The sequence below is a fragment of the Oryctolagus cuniculus genome, chromosome 3, assembly GCF_051225735.1.
Source record: "Oryctolagus cuniculus isolate XC-2025 breed Fujian yellow rabbit chromosome 3, ASM5122573v1, whole genome shotgun sequence".
Classification (NCBI taxonomy): domain Eukaryota; kingdom Metazoa; phylum Chordata; class Mammalia; order Lagomorpha; family Leporidae; genus Oryctolagus; species Oryctolagus cuniculus.
Genome location: NC_142869.1, coordinates 165,390,084 through 165,408,495, shown reverse-complemented (window position 1 = coordinate 165,408,495; position 18,412 = coordinate 165,390,084). Strand labels below are relative to the sequence as shown.

The window sequence follows — 18,412 nt, the reverse complement described above, 5'->3', positions numbered from 1 at the left end:
GTTGCCCCTCTTCCAGGCCAGCTCTCTGCTGTGGCCCAGGAGTGCAGTGGAGGATGGCCCAAGTCCTTGGGCCCTGCACCCCATGGGAGACCAGGAGAAGCACCTGGCTCCTGCCATCGGATCAGCGCGGTGCGCCCACCACAGCGCACCGGCCGCGGCGGCCATTGGAGGGTGAACCAATAGCAAAGGAAGACCTTTCTCTCTGTCTCTCTCTCTCTCACTGTCCACTCTGCCTGTCAAAAAAAAAAAAAAAAAAAAAAAAAAATCCAGGATAGGCCTCCAAGGCCTCCATGGGAAGTTGAGATTTGGTGAAGCTGGGGAAGAGGGAGGTTTGGGAAGTAGATGTGATTAGACATGTAATGGGAGACTGGATGATATAGGGTCTTGGGGTCATTGTATGAACTTGAGCCTTTACCCAGACTGTCATATGCTGTATGTGATTCAGTTATTGCCAGTAGAAACTAAAAAGAAAAATGTAGAAAATATGTAAGTAACAATCTACCCAACCTAAAAGCTAGTTTCCCAAATAATCTTTCTTGAAATTTATAACAAAAACTACTTTCTTTTTTTAAATTTATTTGACAGGTAGAGTTATAGACAGTGAGAAAGAGAGAGACAGAGAGAAAGGTCTTCCTTCCATTGGTTCACTCCCCAAATGGCTGCCACGGCCGGTGCTGTGCCGATGCGAAGCCAGGAGCCAGGTGCTTCCTCCTTGTCTCTCATGCAGGTGCAGGGCCCAAGCACTTGGGCCATCCTCCATTGCCCTCCTGGGCTACAGCAGAGAGCTGGACCAGAAGAGGAGCAACCAGGACTAGAACCGGTGCCCATATGAGATGCTGGCACCACTGGTGGAGGATTAACCAAGTGAGCCACGGCGCTAGCCCCTACTTTCTTATTTGTGTGAAAAACAAGTAAAATTTCAGGTCATGATAAAAATCTTCTAATGAATATTATAAACTATAATATGAAGAGGTAAAGAAATGATTCCACAATGTATACATATTCTAAAACATATTATACATGATAAATATATAATTTCGTCAATTAAAATATGAAGAAGTAACTAGGACACATACCCAGTTCCCTGTTCACATTCTATCATAAGGGGAAAATAAAATGCTCCACATTTAAATCAGACTCATACTGAGCACTGTTGTACAAATAGCCAATACCGTCAAGGAGTCCTTTGTCATAATAGCTCATGCGCTATTAAATGTAACTCATCCTTGGGCCAAGGATCTGAATTATTGTCACGGCAAAGGAAGCAAGGAGCAACAAGCAATACAATGCCACAGCTTAGGAGAGAAGGCAAAGGGCCCACCTGCCTAAACTAGCTACCATGTCTTCATGGTTCCTTTGAGCAACTGAAATTTCCCTGTCAATTTGCAAGTACCAGATGGAGGGATGGAAACCTCTTTTTTATTTTGGAGGTATGGGGAAAACACAATTCTCTCCACCTAATGAGGGGAGGTCCCTGGTGAACTGCATGCTCTCATCCTTCAGAGTAGATCAAAGAATTCAACTTCCTTAATCTCCACTGAAAGAGCAGGCCTCCACTCTGAATTCCCAAGAGAAACCCAGAGTTCATCCAGAATTTTGCTCTAAATTTTGACATGAATTATTAACTTCAAGCAGAGGCCTGCTTACGCATGATCAGCCTTGAGTACAAGGGAGGGTCCCTGGATCACCCCTGTCAGCCTCGCCAGGGGGGTCCACGGCAGCTTCTTACTCACCCGAGCTGTAGCTGTCAGTAGACGACTGAGAAATGGAACGAGACAGAGAGCGACGCCCAATTTTGGTGGGACGCTTGTTGAACTCTTGCTTCTGATCAGCAAATTGGATCTGCTAAGAAAAAGAAACCTAGTTCTATAAAGGAAAAGAATCTCCACTTTGACACAGCCACCCAGAATTCACCCTACAGGCTTGCAGCTTCCCTCGCGGTGGATCTGATTGTACCCACCCATATTTGGAAAAGACTCTTTGGAAGGAAAAATGGCATTTCATTTGTGACCTACTGTGCTTGTATAAAATTTAAATCTTTGGGCCACTCTTTCTATATCTTTTTTTTACGATAAAACTCCAACCCCTCCCACCCCCTCAAAAAACTGGAGCGTGAGATGCACTGGTTAAAATAAATTTCTAGAAAGTTGAGTCATAGTCAAATTAGTTAGCTTTCTGGTATTAGTAAATGAACATTATTATTTTAAAATGTTTGGTATCATAAAATACCTAAAAGCCACAAGACTGATCATTAGTTAATTATAAGAATTGGAAGAGGAGTAAGTGACTAGACTGAATACGCACTAACCCTCAGATCATACTTTGGACAACATCTGACAATGTGGCTTTATCTTGTTCCCCTATAACCTCTGGGAGGTTCCAGCTGACACTTTCTAAATCTGTACAGATCAAAGCTCCTATAATTTATTCAACTAATGACTTTTCTTCCCTAATTGGACGTTTGTAGAATTGCTTAGATTATTCTGCTGGCTCCAAGGTGGCACAGAGGAAGGTCTACTGAAAAAGATGCAAGATCTGACAACAGCGAGGGAGAGATGGTTTCCTGATGGGCAGAACGCAGACCAAGCGCACCAGAATGAAAGCAGCAACCGATGGCTATACTTCTTGCAGACAGAGGGAACTACCGAGTCACCTGAGGATTGAGACCAGGGAGCCAATGTCAAACTGAATGAGCTTAGCATTGCCTCTTAGAAGAATTCATAGCATTCCCATAGCTCTAACAACAAATAAAACCTGTGCAGTTCTTTAGAGTTTGCAGACTGTTTTCAGCAATAGCAAAATGCATTGCATTGGGAGATTGATGCAAAATGCAAAATGACAAATTGATTATTCTGTTAAAGTAGCAATGTAGTCCAAAATGAGAAAATGTCATTACTTACGTACTCCCGTGGGATGCACATGAACCTTCACAGACTTCTCCTTAACACAACACTTAGCACACAGAGCATAACCAGCTTTCTAGCTACCTTATTCTCTACAAATTACAGGTTCCACAGAGGCGGGGGCTGTGAATTGTGTTCACTCTCACATCCTCAGGCACTCGATCACGTGCTGAGTCAGTGAGTCTAAAGTAGCCTATTCTTTCTTCATGGTACTTGGTTGAATATTCAGGATTATAGCAATATATCAAGCATGAGACACATCTAAAGTTAAAATAACTTTTAAAAGCAAAAAAAAGGTTGGGAAGAGGAAGCTGGGCAGAGGGAAGCTGGTGAGGTGGACAGCAGTAAGGCTCAAAACTCTGCCTCCCAGGGTCGGCGCTGTGGCATACAGAGTGAAGCCGCCACCAGCAGTGCCGCCATCCATATGGGCGCTGGTTCAAGTCCCAGCTGTTCCACTTCCAATATGGCTCTCTGCTATGGCCTGGGGAAGCAGTAGAATATGGCCCAAGTCCTTCAGCCCCTGCACCCACGTAGGAGACCCGGAAGAAGCTCCAGGATCCTGGCTTTCGATTGGTGCTGTTGTGGCCATTTGGGGAATGAACCAGCAGATGGAAGACCTTTCTCTTTCTCTCTGTGCCTCTGCCTCTCTAATAAATAAATCTTTTTTTTTTTTTTTTTTGACAGGCAGAGTGGACAGTGAGAGAGAGAGAGAGAGAGAGAGAGAGACAGAGAGAAAGGTCTTCCTTTGCCGTTGGTTCATCCCCCAATGGCCGCAGCAGCTGGCATGTTACGGCCAGCGCACTGCGCTGATTCGAAGCCAGGAGCCAGGTGCTTCTCCTGGTCTCCTAGGCGGGTGCAGGGCCCAAGCACTTGGGCCATCCTCCACTGCACTCCCTGGCCACAGCAGAGATCTGGACTGAAGAGGAGCAACCGGGACAGAATCCGGTGCCCTGACCGGGACTAGAACCCGGTGTGCCGGCGCTGCAAGGCGGAGGATTAGCCTAGTGAGCCGCGGCGCTGGCCTAATAAATAAAAAAAAAGCTGACCCTCCAAATGCTGCCCTGCACCATTAACATCTGGAGTGTCCCCCTATAAAAAACAGATAAACCCTGCCTCAGATATGCAGAACAACACCCTATCCACACACACACACACACACACACACACACGCATGCGCTCACATGCAGACACCACTAGAGGGGGCCAGTCACTCTCATTGTCAAGATTTGTGGACTGGGATGAGGACAGATTAATTTGCTCCAGTAACACTAAACCTTACAGAGACATAGCTGCATTATCTTTTCAAGCAAGTTGCCCTGTGCTGAGCTCCCTTCTTTACAGTCTTTTCCACTTATAGCAATCCCTTCCACCCAGGAAAAGTTTTGGCTGTCTTTTGGCACTAAAGACTAGGCCGTGCAGGCTTTCTCTGTTTAAACACAGTTCTAAAACCTTGCTTACTGGTTAGATACTGAATTCAAGGCTCTTTAAGACAGAAGAATCGTAGAGACTAATCATTTACATATAATAAATCATACCATTTCCCCAAGAAATAAATGTTTATCTTTCACCGATAACCAGAACAGATGAGTTAAGTAGGTCATTCCTGGTGCCTGCTTCCCCTCAATAATTAAATGGTATTACATTTTCACTCAAAAGCCCATTTTCTAATGGAGTCATCTTACCCACTCCCTTTGTGCTACTTTGGTAGATTCTATCCCTAAGTTGCCCACCTTGTCTGAACCAAAAGTGTCCCTTAAGATAACTTTTTTTTTTTTTTTTTTTGCCATTTCAGGGAGAACCACGTAATTCCAACAGGCATCAGGGCAAGGCAGGGAAAGAGTGTGAAGAGAAGGGGAGCTCGCCTTATGCTGCAGGGAGGGGCAAGAGCGGGAGAGGAAGCAAAAAGAGAACACAGACAGGCGACCTTGCACAGCAATGGTCACAGCGACTGGTAGATAAGAGCTGAGCCTCACCTGGGCTTCAATCCCAGCGTTGCCATTGATAACGTATTTCTTCTTGCTGCTCAGCATAGTGACATTGCAGCCCTACTGCCACCTCTCTGGTCTGGGGACCCTGTGGCCAGGCCTTTAAACTTTCCTCATCAGCAGTTCTGTTGGCTCTGGTTCCAGCTGGTTTTTTTTTTTTTTTTTGGGGGGGGGGGGGTGTGTTACCCTTCCTTGGAATCCCTAAAGCAGTTCCAATAACTGGGCCCAAATTTAATAAGGCATGTCTGTTAGTGGCTCATCAGCCATTCCTAATTCTGGGGGCTCATTTGTTTTTATTGTTATTTTTCCTAAACACCTAATTACACGGATCCTCTGACCTCTAAACCTTAACAAGTCCTTTGACAAGGCCCAACTTGCAGGCATATAACAATAGCTTATTTATGTAACCAGTGCACTTTTTTGCTTGCTATAATTAACTTGCTAATTAGGTTCCTTTTTAACCTTACCTCCTTCTTTTCCCTGTCAGATGATTTCAGTCAACCTAGTCTCATTAGAAAAAAATTAACTACAGAGCCACTAAAACAATGAGGGAATTTATTTAGAGAGTCAGAAAAAAAAAAAATGGTGACAAGTGCTTGGGAAACCCCTACCCCACACTCTGTCCTTGGAGTGGACAGTCTGGGCCAGCAGTCTCAGCAATATCGCCTTCTCAGTCTTGCCTTACTCTTGGTTGTGCATCTTTCATACAGGTTTTGACATTTCAGTTTTTAGTCCCATCTCAAGATGGTTGTTGATTTGGCCCCCAGTGACCCAGTTTTCCCGCAAAAAACGTGCCTCCTGGCAGGTGGGACCATAAAGGAGGAGTTCCTTATCTCGGAATGCTCAGTGTCACAACAACTTGATTACACGCCAAATAAAGACTCAAACAAAAGGACAGAGAAGCTGCCTGTTCACTAATTCCCGAAAAAGACCCAGTACACTCAACTGCAGGCTACAGTCACTAGGGGTGGGATTGTGATTTGAATTCTTCCTATAAAAAAAAAAGAGAGAGAGAGAGAGTCTTCTCTGTTGAGCACAGGAAACAACATAAAATGGTAGATTCTTCTTAAAGGATAATCCTTATTTTGATAGAAAAGGTTATACTGTATAGTGTTTACTGACTTCTCTAGTAGAAGAGAAGAAAAGGAGGAAGACAAATTTTTTTGAGTGCCTATAAGCACACCTTGTGTATAGTATGGTGCTTCTGTTACCCTGTGCGGTCTTCAGAAGCAGACACTATTATCCTCACTTGACAGAGCAGAAAGTGCAAACCTGAGAGGACTCATGGCTTACAAGTAAGTGATGGGACTGGACTCCAAGCCTGTGTTCACGGCTGGAAGCTGTCTTTGTACCACACCTTATGATAATAATCAGAAGACCAAAGAATGCCCCTCACCCTAATCCTAGGTGTGCTGGCCCCAACTCATTGTTCCTAATGTATCTTTGAGTTTGCCTGATTTAAAGTTACTCTTTCAATTAATTTGCTTACTGGGTCTCAGACATCACCTCAGATGCTCTTATGCTGATTAAACCACAATTCTGAAATAGCTAATCATATAAGAACTACAATTCTAACAGCTCTTTAACTAGCAATTTTGCCCAATGCCACTAACAAGGAACAGAAGCAACTTAAATGAACTCAAACACTGATGATAAGCATCACCAAGACAACCTTGATCTCTTACCTTTCTCATAATTTCACAAAGTGAGACAGACCAGTGTTTCCCTTCTTGCTTGACGAATCTCTAAACGCCTGGTCTTCCTAACAAGGAATGCTCACCCTAGCACATGCTAAGCTGAGGCCTCATTACACTCACTCAGGTAAAAGGGAGCTCCTCATTCCAGTGGCTTAAGTCACTGTACCGAATAACCACGGGATACTTCAGGATACGATCACTGACAGGACACAGGAAAAGCCTTACTACCCAACAAGTTAGTCTTCAAGTTGGCTCGCATCAGCATTATCTAAGGGCTATTAGTAAGGCACAGTGCTGAGCCCACCCCCAGAGTTTCTGATTTACTAGGTCTGGACCGGACCAGGGTTTCGCATCTCTAACGAGTTCCCAGGTGATGCTGATGCTGCCGGAGAGCACACTTGGGGAACTGCGGCTCCGACACTTCCTCCAAGTGTAAATAAGACAGCCCTGACTGTGCCGACTCCCTGCTTAGCCAACTCTTCATCCTATCCACCACAACCACAGAGGAACACAAGTATTCACAGGTGGAACAGGAAAGGTTATGTGAAGGTCAAAGGATTCCATGGGGTAATCCTTGCTTCATAGCCAACACAACTGGATCTAATTCTGATTTTCATCACTTAAGACTCTTAAGAATCAATATAGTTATGGCCGGCGCCGCGGCTCACTAGGCTAATCCTCCGCCTTGCGGCGCCGGCACACCGGGTTCTAGTCCCGGTCGGGGCGCCGGATTCTGTCCCGGTTGCCCCTCTTCCAGGCCAGCCCTCTGCTGTGGCCAGGGAGTGCAGTGGAGGATGGCCCAGGTGCTTGGGCCCTGCACCCCATGGGAGACCAGGAAAAGCACCTGGCTCCTGGCTCCTGCCATCGGATCAGCGCGGTGCGCCGGCCGCAGCGCGCCGGCCGCGGCGGCCATTGGAGGGTGAACCAACGGCAAAGGAAGACCTTTCTCTCTGTCTCTCTCTCTCACTGTCCACTCTGCCTGTCAAAAAAAAAAAAAAAAAAAAAAGAATCAATATAGTTAACACATTAAGAAAAACAGAACACATGGGAAGGATAGAAGATCCATTTACCCTAAGGAGGATCAGGTGAAAAGAAATCAATGTATTTCCTTTCAAGTACATAAAGCAGTACTACAAAGGATGGATCTTTATTGCTACTTCTTAACATCTGTAATTCTCATTTGTGAAATGAGGACAATAATATCTACTTTGCCTATCTCAAAGGTGGGCTGACACAACAAAGTAAAATAATGTGAGAAGCTTTTGAAGACTACAAAATGATACACAAGTTTAAAATAGCAACATTTCTACTCTCTAAGACCAAACGTTCTTGATCTGGAATGGGTGAATATCAAGAGCGCTTTACAACAGTATCGGATCAGCACAGCTCTGGGCATTGCAGTCATCTGGGGAGTGAATCCGCGGATGGAAGGCCTTTCTCTTTGTCTCTACCTCTCTCTGTAACTCTCTTTCAAATAAATAAAAATAAATCTTTTTAAAAAACAGTATGCAAAACTTTGTGTATTTTTTCCTGGGCAGAGGCTACTTGTTTTCATCAGTTTCTCAAATGAGTCTGTGCTTTAAGTGCCAATCCTGATCCCCAGTTATAGTCAAGCTACTTCCACCACCATTTACCAGATGCCTTAAAGGCTTCTGTCTCACTTTCAAGTTCATACAATTCCAGTGTTTCTCAACATCTCTCTCCCTTTCAAACCAACAAGCAACTTGAACAAACCCTCTATGGAAGGAATTACTTCTAACCAAAAGAATATTGGGTAGCAAGCCGGCTGGAACATCAATCAACCAGATGTCCCAGGGAAAAGTACCAAGCACTACAAGAGAGCCTGAGTGGGAAGAGGAGATATTAAAATGTAAAATAATAATAATAATAAGGAAAAGGTTATTGCTGATCTCCATGCACATAGATGAGGTATTTCGCCTACCATAAAGTACAAAAGATTTCTCAGTAGAAGTCAAGCAGATTAACAAAGACAATCTTTAAAAGGACATGATCCCCAACCTGAACAAAGCAGAAAATCCTCCACGTGGAAACAGCTGAGGAGCAAGGCTCCTGCGGGAGTTTTCCAGTGCCTGATGGAGCGTCACCTTGTCATTTCTCGAGACTGGGATGCTTCAAACTTCGTCCTGCGTATCTCCCCACTGGGAATCTGAGATGTGAGCCGTGTCAACTGCTCTGTGTGGTTTGAGTCCCATTCTCAGGGGGGAAACGCAGGAGCCTTTCTGCTACTGCTTTTCTCCTAAAAGAAGGCTGGAGAGGCTTCCCCTGTTTCCTTGGTACGCAGGGATAGTCTCAATGGAAACTTCATTGCACTAACATGTAAACTGGAACGTAAGTCAGACGTCTGTTAAAACTTTCTTAACTTGAGATTTTGGCCCCAAACAAGAGCTGGCTCCAGGCATTCTCTTGGGGATTAAAAGGCGCTTTCGGAGTTCCCAGGTAAGGTCTTTGGCAATACACTAGAGGGTGCTCAAGGGCCTAACTCTCCTGGCTGCCTGGCTATCAGTGGCCGTCTAAGGAAGTGCTTCCAGACCAGGTCAGAAGTGTGTGATGTAGCTGGTATCTGAAAGCTGGGGAAGTCTTTGGCAAAGAAAAGACAGCAAATGAGACAACTGCATTTATTATAGACAATCCCCTCCCTACTCCTCCTCCTCATTGTTCAAAAAAACTACTGATCAAAGATACTGGTTTCTGAGAGAAATGGGCCAAGAAGCTGCTAAATGAGAAGGGTGTTATATTTAAAATAAGACAAAGCAATGCTGTGCTTTACTTAAAAACTGTTTTCGGGGCTGGCATTGTGATGTACTGGGTAAAGCTGCCACCTGCAGTGCCAGCATCCCATATGGGCACTGGTTTCAAGTCCCGGCCACTCCACTTCCAACCAGCTCCCTGAAAATGGCCTGGGAAAGCAACAGAAGAGGGTCCAAAAGTTCAGCCCCTGCACCTATATGGGAGATCTGGATGAAGCTCCTGGCTTCTGGCTTCAGGCTGGCTCAGCTGTGCCACTGTGGCCATTTGCAGAGTGAACCAGTGGACAGAAGATCTCTGATCCCTGTCTCTCCCCCACTCTCTCCATAGCTCGCTCGCTCGCTCTCTCTTTTTCTTTTAAAGATTTATTTGAAAGTCAGAGTTACACAGAGAGAGAAGGAAAGGCAGAGAGAGAGAGAGAAAGAGAGAGAGAGAGGTCTTCCATCCGTTGGTTCACTCCCCAGTTGGCTGAAACGGCTGAAGCTGCGCTGATCTGAAGCCAGGAGCCAGGTGCTTCCTCATGGTCTCCCATGTGGGTGCAGGGCCCTAGCACTTGGGCCATCCTCCACTGCCTTCCCAGGCCGAAGAAGAGAGCTGGACTAGAAGAGGAGCAACCAGGACTAGAACCCGGTGCCCATATGGGATGCTGGCACCGCAGGTGGAGGATTAACCAAGTGATCCACGGTACCGGTCTCCCATAGTTCTTTCAAATAAATAAACAAATAAATCTTAAAAAATGTTTTCTAGGGGTGGGCATTGTAGCACCTCTTGGGATACCCATATCCCATATCAGTGCCCATTCAAGTCCCAGCTACTCGGCTTCCCATACAGCTTCCTGCTAATGTACCTGGGAAGGCAGTGGAAGATAACCCAAGCACTTGGGCCCTTGCCACCCTTGTGAGAGATTGGGACAGAGTCCCGGCTTTGACCTGGCCCAATCCCAGCTGTTGGGGTCATTTGGGGAGTGAACCAGTAGATGGAAGATATCTCTTTCTCTTGCTCTCTTTCTCGTTGCTCTGTCTTTCAAATTAAATAAGTAAATCTTGTTTCAAAGAGTTCAGTTAGAGGGCTGGTGTTATGGTGCAGCAAGTTAGTGGCTGTCTGCAATGCCAGTATCCCAAATTAATGCTGGTGAGTCCTGGCTGCTTTACTTCTGATCCAGTTCCCTGCTAATGCACCTGGGAAAGCAGCGGGAGATGGCCCTGTCATCCTTGTGGGAGACTCAGATGGAAGCCCCTGGCTCCTGGCTTTAGCCTGGCCCAGCCCTGGTTGCTGCAGCCATTTGGGGAGTAAACCAGTGGATGGAAGACCTCTCTCTCTCTCTGTAACTCTGCCTTTCAAATATAAATGCTTAGATCTCTTTTTATTTAAGATTCATTTTTTATTTATTTAAAAGGCAGAGCCATAGAGGGAGGGAGGGAGAGAGGGCGAGAGAGGGCGAGAGAGGGCGAGAGAGGGCGAGAGAGAGAGAGAGAGAGAGAGAGAGGGCGAGGGCGAGGGTGAGGGAGAGGGAGAGGGAGAGTGAGAGGGAGAGATTGATCCTCCATGCGCAGGTTCACTCCCCAAATGGCCACAGCCTTGGTCTGGGCTAGTGGGAAGCCAGGAGCCAGGAGTTTCTTCCAGGTCTCCCACGTGAATGCAGGGGCCCGAGCACCTGGGCCATTCTCCACTGCCTTCCCAGATGCATTAGCAGGGAGCTGGATGCATAAATCTTTAAATAAAGAAAAAACGTTCTTCTTTGAGACGTTGTACTCAGCAGGTAAGGCAGTGAGGATTATCATGGCAATAAATTACCATATTAACTTTCATTGAGTGGGCACACTAATGTTCAGTAGTGTTGTTCTGTAATATTCTTTTCTAGAAATACCAAAGTTTAGTACTTCAATGTGGCCAAATTTCTTGCTTCCCTTTCATGTTACTAATGAGTGAATGGAGATTCAACAGCAAACTAAAAAATTCAACCAGAGTTATTAAATGAATCCCTTTCATTCATTCTAAACCACTACATTATCTGAAATAAGCTTGTGGATTGACAAAATTTATTTTCATCAAATGCTTTAAAACTGAGCACAACATCCTGATACAACATTAAGAACAACTGTAATAACCTCTGCAAAAATAATTAACAATAGTTAACACAACCACAGCTAAAATGTAGGCAACTTGGTTGGGCCTTTATGAGGCCACCACATATTCAATTTCATTATTAATAGTTATTAAATCCATGATTCCACAAACATTAAATGAACTTGGGATATGTTATAGAATATCTACCCAGTTTCCATGGGGAAATTTATGTAAAAAAGCTGAGAAGCCCTAGCTTATATTCCTTAAGCAATAGTGTAAATACATCTCTCTCTCTCTCTCTCTCTCTTTCTCTCTCTCTCTCTCTCTCTCTCTCTCTCTCTCTCTCTCCTTTTTATGCTATAAGAGATCAGGCTAAACCTAAAGAAACCATTTAGAAACACAAGGATAAAGGGTTGGCATTGTAGTACAGTGGGTTAAGCTGCTGCTTATGATACCAGCATCTTACATCAGAATTCATAGTTCAAGTCCCAATTACTCCTCTTCTGATCCAGCTCCCTACTAATGCATCTGGGAAGGCAGCACAGAATGGCCCAAGTGCTTGGGCCTCTGTCACCCACGTGGGAGACCCAGATCAAGTTCCTTGTTCCTGGCTGCAGCCTGGCCCAGATCTGGCTGTTGCAGCCATTTGAAGGGTTGGGGATAAACAAGCAGATGGAGAATTTGTCATTCTGATCACTGAGTTTCAAATAAATACACAAACATTTAAACACACACAGGTAATTATTTTAAACCAAAAACTGAAATTACATTTAAAAATTAGGTTTTATGTACTAGTTTTCATCAACAAATAAGTCCTTATCATCATTTTATTATTAAAATAATTTTTCAGGTAAATATGGTATTTTGAATGACTCTCATAAGAGAGCTGTATAGTGCTTGCCTTGTAGAAAGTTAAGTAAAAATAGTTGGAGAGGGGCTGGCACTGTGGCATAGCGGGTAAAGCCGCCACCTGCAATGCCAGCATCCCATATGGGCATCAGTTCCTGTCCCGGATGCTCCATTTCCAATCTAGCTCTCTGCTAATGGCCTTGGAAAAGCAGCAGAAGATGCCCAAGTGTTTGGACATTTGCAACTATGTGAGACTTGGATGAAGCTCCTGGATCCTGGTTTTAGCCTGGCCCAACCTTGGTTGGTGTGACGATCTGGGGGGTGAACTAACAGATGGAAGTGCTCTCTGTCCCTCTCTCTCTGTAACTCTTAACTTGCAAATAAGTAAATAAATCTTAAAAAAATAGCTGGAGAAACAGGGGGCAGGGGGTGAACAGGCAGGTAGGTGAGAAATGTTTTAGATCTTTCCAGACTTGAGAAAACTCTATTTCTACAAAGTTTTCTCTGTTTTCCTCTTACTGTTCTTTTTTTTTTTTTTTACCCACATGAGCAATAAACTAAGCATCAGCTTAAAAAAAAGAATGTGAAGCAAACACACAATAAAATAATCCACGAAGTACAGCAGCTGCAGTAGCAAAGCCCCTGCCCACCACAGAAACAAACAGGCAATAGGCTGTCGCCAGCCAGGCAGCTCTCATAGCTCCCTTCCCTACTCTCTGGTAATTAAGAGACAGGGGTGACCTAGTATACAAAAACTAAGCAGAAATTAGAGCAACTGTTTTCCCAAACACAGATCTTGGCAGGAGCTTCTTCCGGGAGATCTCTGTCATCTGTCAGGCGTGGTTGCCTCCATTATCAAGACACAGAAGGAAAAACAAAGCCAGCAAAGAACTCACCATCCACTCAGGCACGTGAAAAGCAGAGGTGCCCTCATTACCGTCCCACTTCTCCATGGTGCCGGTTTGGGTAAGATTTGTCCTGAAGCGAAAGGGAGAGCTGGCTGGGAAACACCAGGGCTATCTGAATGCTCCAAAGCGGACTCAGACCTGGGCATTCAGAGTTCACAGTGGCCAGGCAAGCTTCATCCCTGTTAACAGACGCCTCCTATTCAAATCAAGACCATCAGTCAACTGCGTGACACGTCCCTTACTGGCCAGCTTCAAAGCCTTCTGCTTCTGCTTCAAAATCAGAGCCACTACCAAATTGCGCAGCCAGGTGCTGAACGTCCTATGGGGCGCTCGGTACCACCCAGACCCCTCTGCCCACACCTGCCCAGTGCCGATTTCTGCAGCAACAGGCAGGCTTCCTTCTCTGCCGGTGCATGAGGCACTTGTTAATCCTCTCCTGCCCCGCAGGACACGTCACTGGAGGTGCTGATACCAAGATCAATAAAGATCGAGGTCAAGAAGGCACTCCTGCCTCTCAAGTCGCTTGGTTTGGATCAGAACAGTAAACAGGCGTGTCCCTGCCAGCAAGAGTTCCTTATGACTTCCAAGTCTAAACAGCCTTTCAGGAGCTCCCTATCTGCTCACACCAGGGCTCTGGCATCACACTCTGGCACATCTCGAGTAAAATTCTGACTGCGTGCGAGGGTATGGATGGAGCCAGGGAGGATATTTTTGCAAAACCGGAACTCCTGAGAAGCCCTGAAGACAGTTCTAGGACCACAACTCCATCTGCTGGCTTCTTGTGCTATGTACATGAAAGGTCTAAGGGCCCCGAGCTGAGAACCAGCACGGGCGATTGTTAAATGGCTTTACCAAGGCTAGCCTGGAACCAACGCGGTGTGGGTGCAGAGCCCAGCAAAAGTCCTCAATCAGACCAGTGCTGCTTCAGAGTCCAGGGCTGGTTTCCACTCACTAGTCTGGTTTCAGAACTTAGAGGATGCCAGTACAGTGGCTCGGTCCATTGCCATTATTATTATTACTTAAAAAAAAGATTTATTTATTGAAAGGCAAAGCCAGAGAGGGAGAGAGGGAGAGAGGGAGAGAGGGAGAGAAGGAGAGAAGGAGAGAAGGAGAGAAGGAGAGAGGGAGAGGGAGAGGGAGAGGGAGAGGGAGAGGGAGAGGGAGAGGGAGAGAATCATATGGGATGCTGGCATACGCCAGCCCCTACTGTCACCTTAAAGGGCCTTAGAAACTGTTTCAACTTTATGTCCCCCTATTAGCTCCCTCTTCTCTGAACACCTCAGAAGTTTGGAAACAAGACATAAGTAGGAAAAAAGGTGATCCAATCTATACTATCTGCTTAGTTCACTCCTAGAGTACATTCTCCAGTGAGAGTACCACAGGCTACAGGCACAAAGGAAGCCCAACAAGGGATGCCCAGTGTTAATTCCCACCACAAAGGATAACTTCCGAGAAGCCGATAGTCATAATATAATTATGATTATAATCCCATTACCCTTTAAGGCCTTCACTGGTGACGAGAAGGGTCCTTTGGATATGGAGTGGAGGGGAGGAAGGTGGTGCTACAGAAGAGGTATTGTGAGATGCCAGAGAGGGCAGAATTGAAATGACTGACCACAGGCCTACACTCCGAGAGAAAGGCCAGCGAACACAGAAGGGGACTGCTGGGCCAGGTGCATGCGGAGGTATTCCAAGATTAGAGATCACAGGGAGGGTGGACAGTAACTGCAATAAGAATTGCAGAGTTGGAAGCAGAGGAAGTTGTGGTTCACAGAGGAGCTACGAGTGAAGCAGTTGGAGTGATGACAAGATATGGGAGGCTAATAAGATGTAGAAGAGATAAGGCCCACTGAAGTCAAAGTTTAACAAAGCTGTTTGATAAAGCTCTGGCTGTCAGTAACCTCCAGTTATTGTCCTCTAGCCTCCTTTCAATTCACACTTCTTTTTTTTTCTAGAGAAAGAATGGGGAAATTGATCTTCCATCCACTGGTTTACTCCCCAAATGGCCACAACACCAGAGACTGGGCCAGGACAAGGCCAGGATCCAGGAACTCCGTCCAGGTCTCCCATGTGGGAGGCAGGGGCCCAAGCACTTGGGCCATCTTCTGCTGCCTTCCCAAGCACATCAGCAGGGAGTTGGATAGGTAGTGGAGTGGCCAGGAGTTGAACCAGTGCCCACATGGGATGCCAGCGTTGCAGGCCGTGGCTTAACCTTTTGCGCCGCAATGCCAGCCCTCCACACTTCTTAAAATGAGAAGCTACATTCATGGCCTAATTTCCAATAGGTTTATTTCATCTGTGCTCTGAATGCAACAAGTCTAAAATCAAAATTATTGCTCCATATCTACTTATCCTCCACAATACTTTCTTCTCGTTTTCCTATTTGTGTCAATGGTGCCACAGTTCACTCAGTCAACCAACTATGACTTTCCCCTCTTCCCTAGTCCCCAGAACAATCAATTGCCAATTATTTCTGAACCTCCTCCATCAAACCTTTCATCTATTCCTATTCATTTTCACCATCTCCTAGAAAACTTCCCGAAACACTTTTCAAGATGTTCTTCAACACACATCCTTATCTATACGCTGTCTCCTCAAGGTAAGCTGAATTGTCTGCTATTTCCTGTCCAGTATGGCAGCCATGAGCACTGGCTTTGAGACAAGACATTGCGTTGGAACTCTGGCTCTGCCACTCAGTTAGCCTCTCCGTCCTCCCAGTTTTCGAAACTGTACAGCAGAAATAATACTAGCCATCATATGGGACTGATGAAAGGATTTCAGAAAGGGTATTTACACTGAGGACTTGACTACCTGTAGCTTGTAACGATGTCATTGTCATGCTGTGTCCTTTCCCACCTCAATGCCTTTGCCCATACCATTTTCTCAAATCGCAATGCATTTGTTTCTGCCTTCACCTCCACCATCATCACTTACTCAAACTCTTCAAGGTTCAGCTCAAATGATACTTCTGTCATGAACCCTGATCTGAAAAAGTACTGTTCCGTGCCTGCATCCTTTTTCACAGAATAGTCACTGTGTACACCTGTTCCCCTGGGTAGACTCCAAGCTCTTCAGGAGCTCTGCCAACCTGGATTTGTCTACAGTGCCTGGCACAGAGGGGCTTTAAAACATCACCAAATGCATGTTTAGATTATGCATGCTATACATATAACTCATAGTACACGCTGGGGGCAACTTGCATAATCAATGTGTTCAATATGTTTATGCCAATTCTGTAGGATCTGGAATATTATTTTATATTTATAGGGGCTTAGTTTTATTACTGACCACAGCTATGACTTACTTGATGCTGAGTCCTTTAGAACAGTTTTAATCTTTAACTGTAATATTTGCTCCCTTGCTTGATCTCATTAATCACAATCCTTTGTGACCTGCATCATAATGAAGACTTTAGGAACAAGGCTAGGTCCAAAGTCTGCTCTACTGTTAGTGTGCAGCCCAACTCTTAGAATATTTCAGTAATCAGCAAACTACTGTATTGGTGGTCCTGCTCTTTTTTATAGTGATTTAAAGAAGCAGAAGATGGGGAGGCTATTTGGTGCTGAGGTTAAGGCGCTGCCTTAGAGACCTGGATTGAGCAGTGGCTGTGACAAGCATTTAGAGTGAACAAGTGAACCGGCAGGTGAAGGACTTCTTTGTCTCTCTGCCTTCAAATAAAATGAAAAATAAACATTTCAATAAACAGAAGATGGCTACCTTCAGTAGTGTTAAACCATGGAAGAAAGTGACTTTTTTTAGGGGTAGAATTACAGAGGGAAAGGTCTTTCATCCATTGCTTCACTCCCTAAATGGCTGCAATGGAAGCAATGGAAGATGGCCCAAATGCTTGGGCCCCTGAACCTATGTGGGAGACCCAGAAGAAGCTCCTGGCTCCCGACTTTGAATTAGCCCAACTCTGGCTGTTGCAGCCATTTGGGGAGTGAACCAGCAGATGAAAGACCTCTCACTCTGTCTCTCCCTAACTCTGTGACTCTACCTCTCAAATAAATAAATAAATCTTTTTTTTTTTTTTTTAAGAACAGGAATGAGATTACTGCACATCATTTAGAGCTCTTAAACTTTAGGGGAGGAGTTAGCAATTTCATAAAAAAGTTCCATAAGCGTATTGTCTCCTGCATGCAGCTTTACAAAAATTGAGGGTGTGAACAGCTCAGAGAATCTCATTTTTAACTCCAAACACTGGTTTGGATCATCATCCATGAAGGCAGCTGAAGTCAGAGTTAGTATATGCTTAGGACGGATGGGAAAAGGATAAAAAGTTAGTATTTCCAGGAGACCTAGGCACTGAAGAAGTTACTAGGATGGCAGAACAGTTTTAAGCATAAGGTACTAATATGAAACGTACAGTGTCATAAGGTACAGGGCAAAGAATGTGATCCTGTACTCTAATCCCACGGTTTTAGTAGACTTTGGCAAGTCACCTAATTACTCCTTGTTATAAAATGAGGGGGAGAGGAAAAGTGGACTGTGGAAGGCTAGAACTGGTTCCTTCCAGTTCTGACATTCAGTATTTCTAATCCATCCACTTCTCTGAGGTCAGAAGAAAATGACAGTAACTACTCCCTAGTTATTGAAGTTACAGCTTATTACACAGGCTAAGGCTCCTAACTACTTGAGTTCAAAGCTCAATCTGGTCAGTTATGGGGATAGATGGATTTTTGAGGCCCCTCATCTCCTTTGCTCCTCCAAACTTGAAATGTCAGTGCTGCTGGGTTCAGTGCTATGGCGTAGTGGCGCTGGCATCTTGTATGCTCCCTGCTAATTTGCCTGGGAAAGCAGTGAAGGATGGCTCAAGTGCTTGGGCCCCTGTACCCATATGGGAAACCTAAAAGAAGCTTCTGGCTCCCAGCTTCAGATCAGTCCAGCTGCAGCCATTTGGGGAGTCAACCCCCAGATAGAAGATCTCTCTGTCTCCTTCTCTCCCTCTAACTCTGCCTTTCAAACAAACAAACAAACAAATAAATAAGGTAGGAAGGAAGGATAGACTGGCATTCTGACATAGTAGGCTAAGCCTTCACCTGCAGTGCCAGCATCCCATATTGGTTCCAGTTAGTGTCCTGGCTGCTCCACTTCTGATTCAGCTTTCTGATATGGCCTGGGAAAGCAGTGGAAGATGGCCCAAGTCCTTTGACCCCTGCACCCTTGTGGGAGAACTGGAAGAAGCTCCTGGCTTCTGGCTTCGGATTGTCCCAGCTCCAGCTTTTGCAGTCATTTGG

General features: G+C 45.2%; 1 protein-coding gene across 10 annotated transcripts in view; it reads right to left on the bottom strand.

The window, feature by feature from the left end:
* Positions 1 to 18,412, bottom strand: part of AHCYL2 (adenosylhomocysteinase like 2) — a 226,754-nt gene that overhangs the window by 60,570 nt on the left and 147,772 nt on the right. For 2 of the 10 annotated variants that reach the window (XM_008258210.5, XM_089328570.1), the window contains exon 2: positions 1,734 to 1,842. In XM_008258210.5, coding sequence (XP_008256432.4) covers positions 1,734 to 1,842 — 109 coding nt within the window. Of the gene's footprint in view, positions 1 to 1,733; positions 1,846 to 4,876; positions 5,019 to 6,573; positions 7,560 to 8,604; positions 9,039 to 13,163; positions 13,824 to 18,412 lie in introns of those variants that run through there. The other 8 variants (XM_008258213.5, XM_070071304.1, XM_089328569.1 and 5 more) reach the window with 8 other exon arrangements.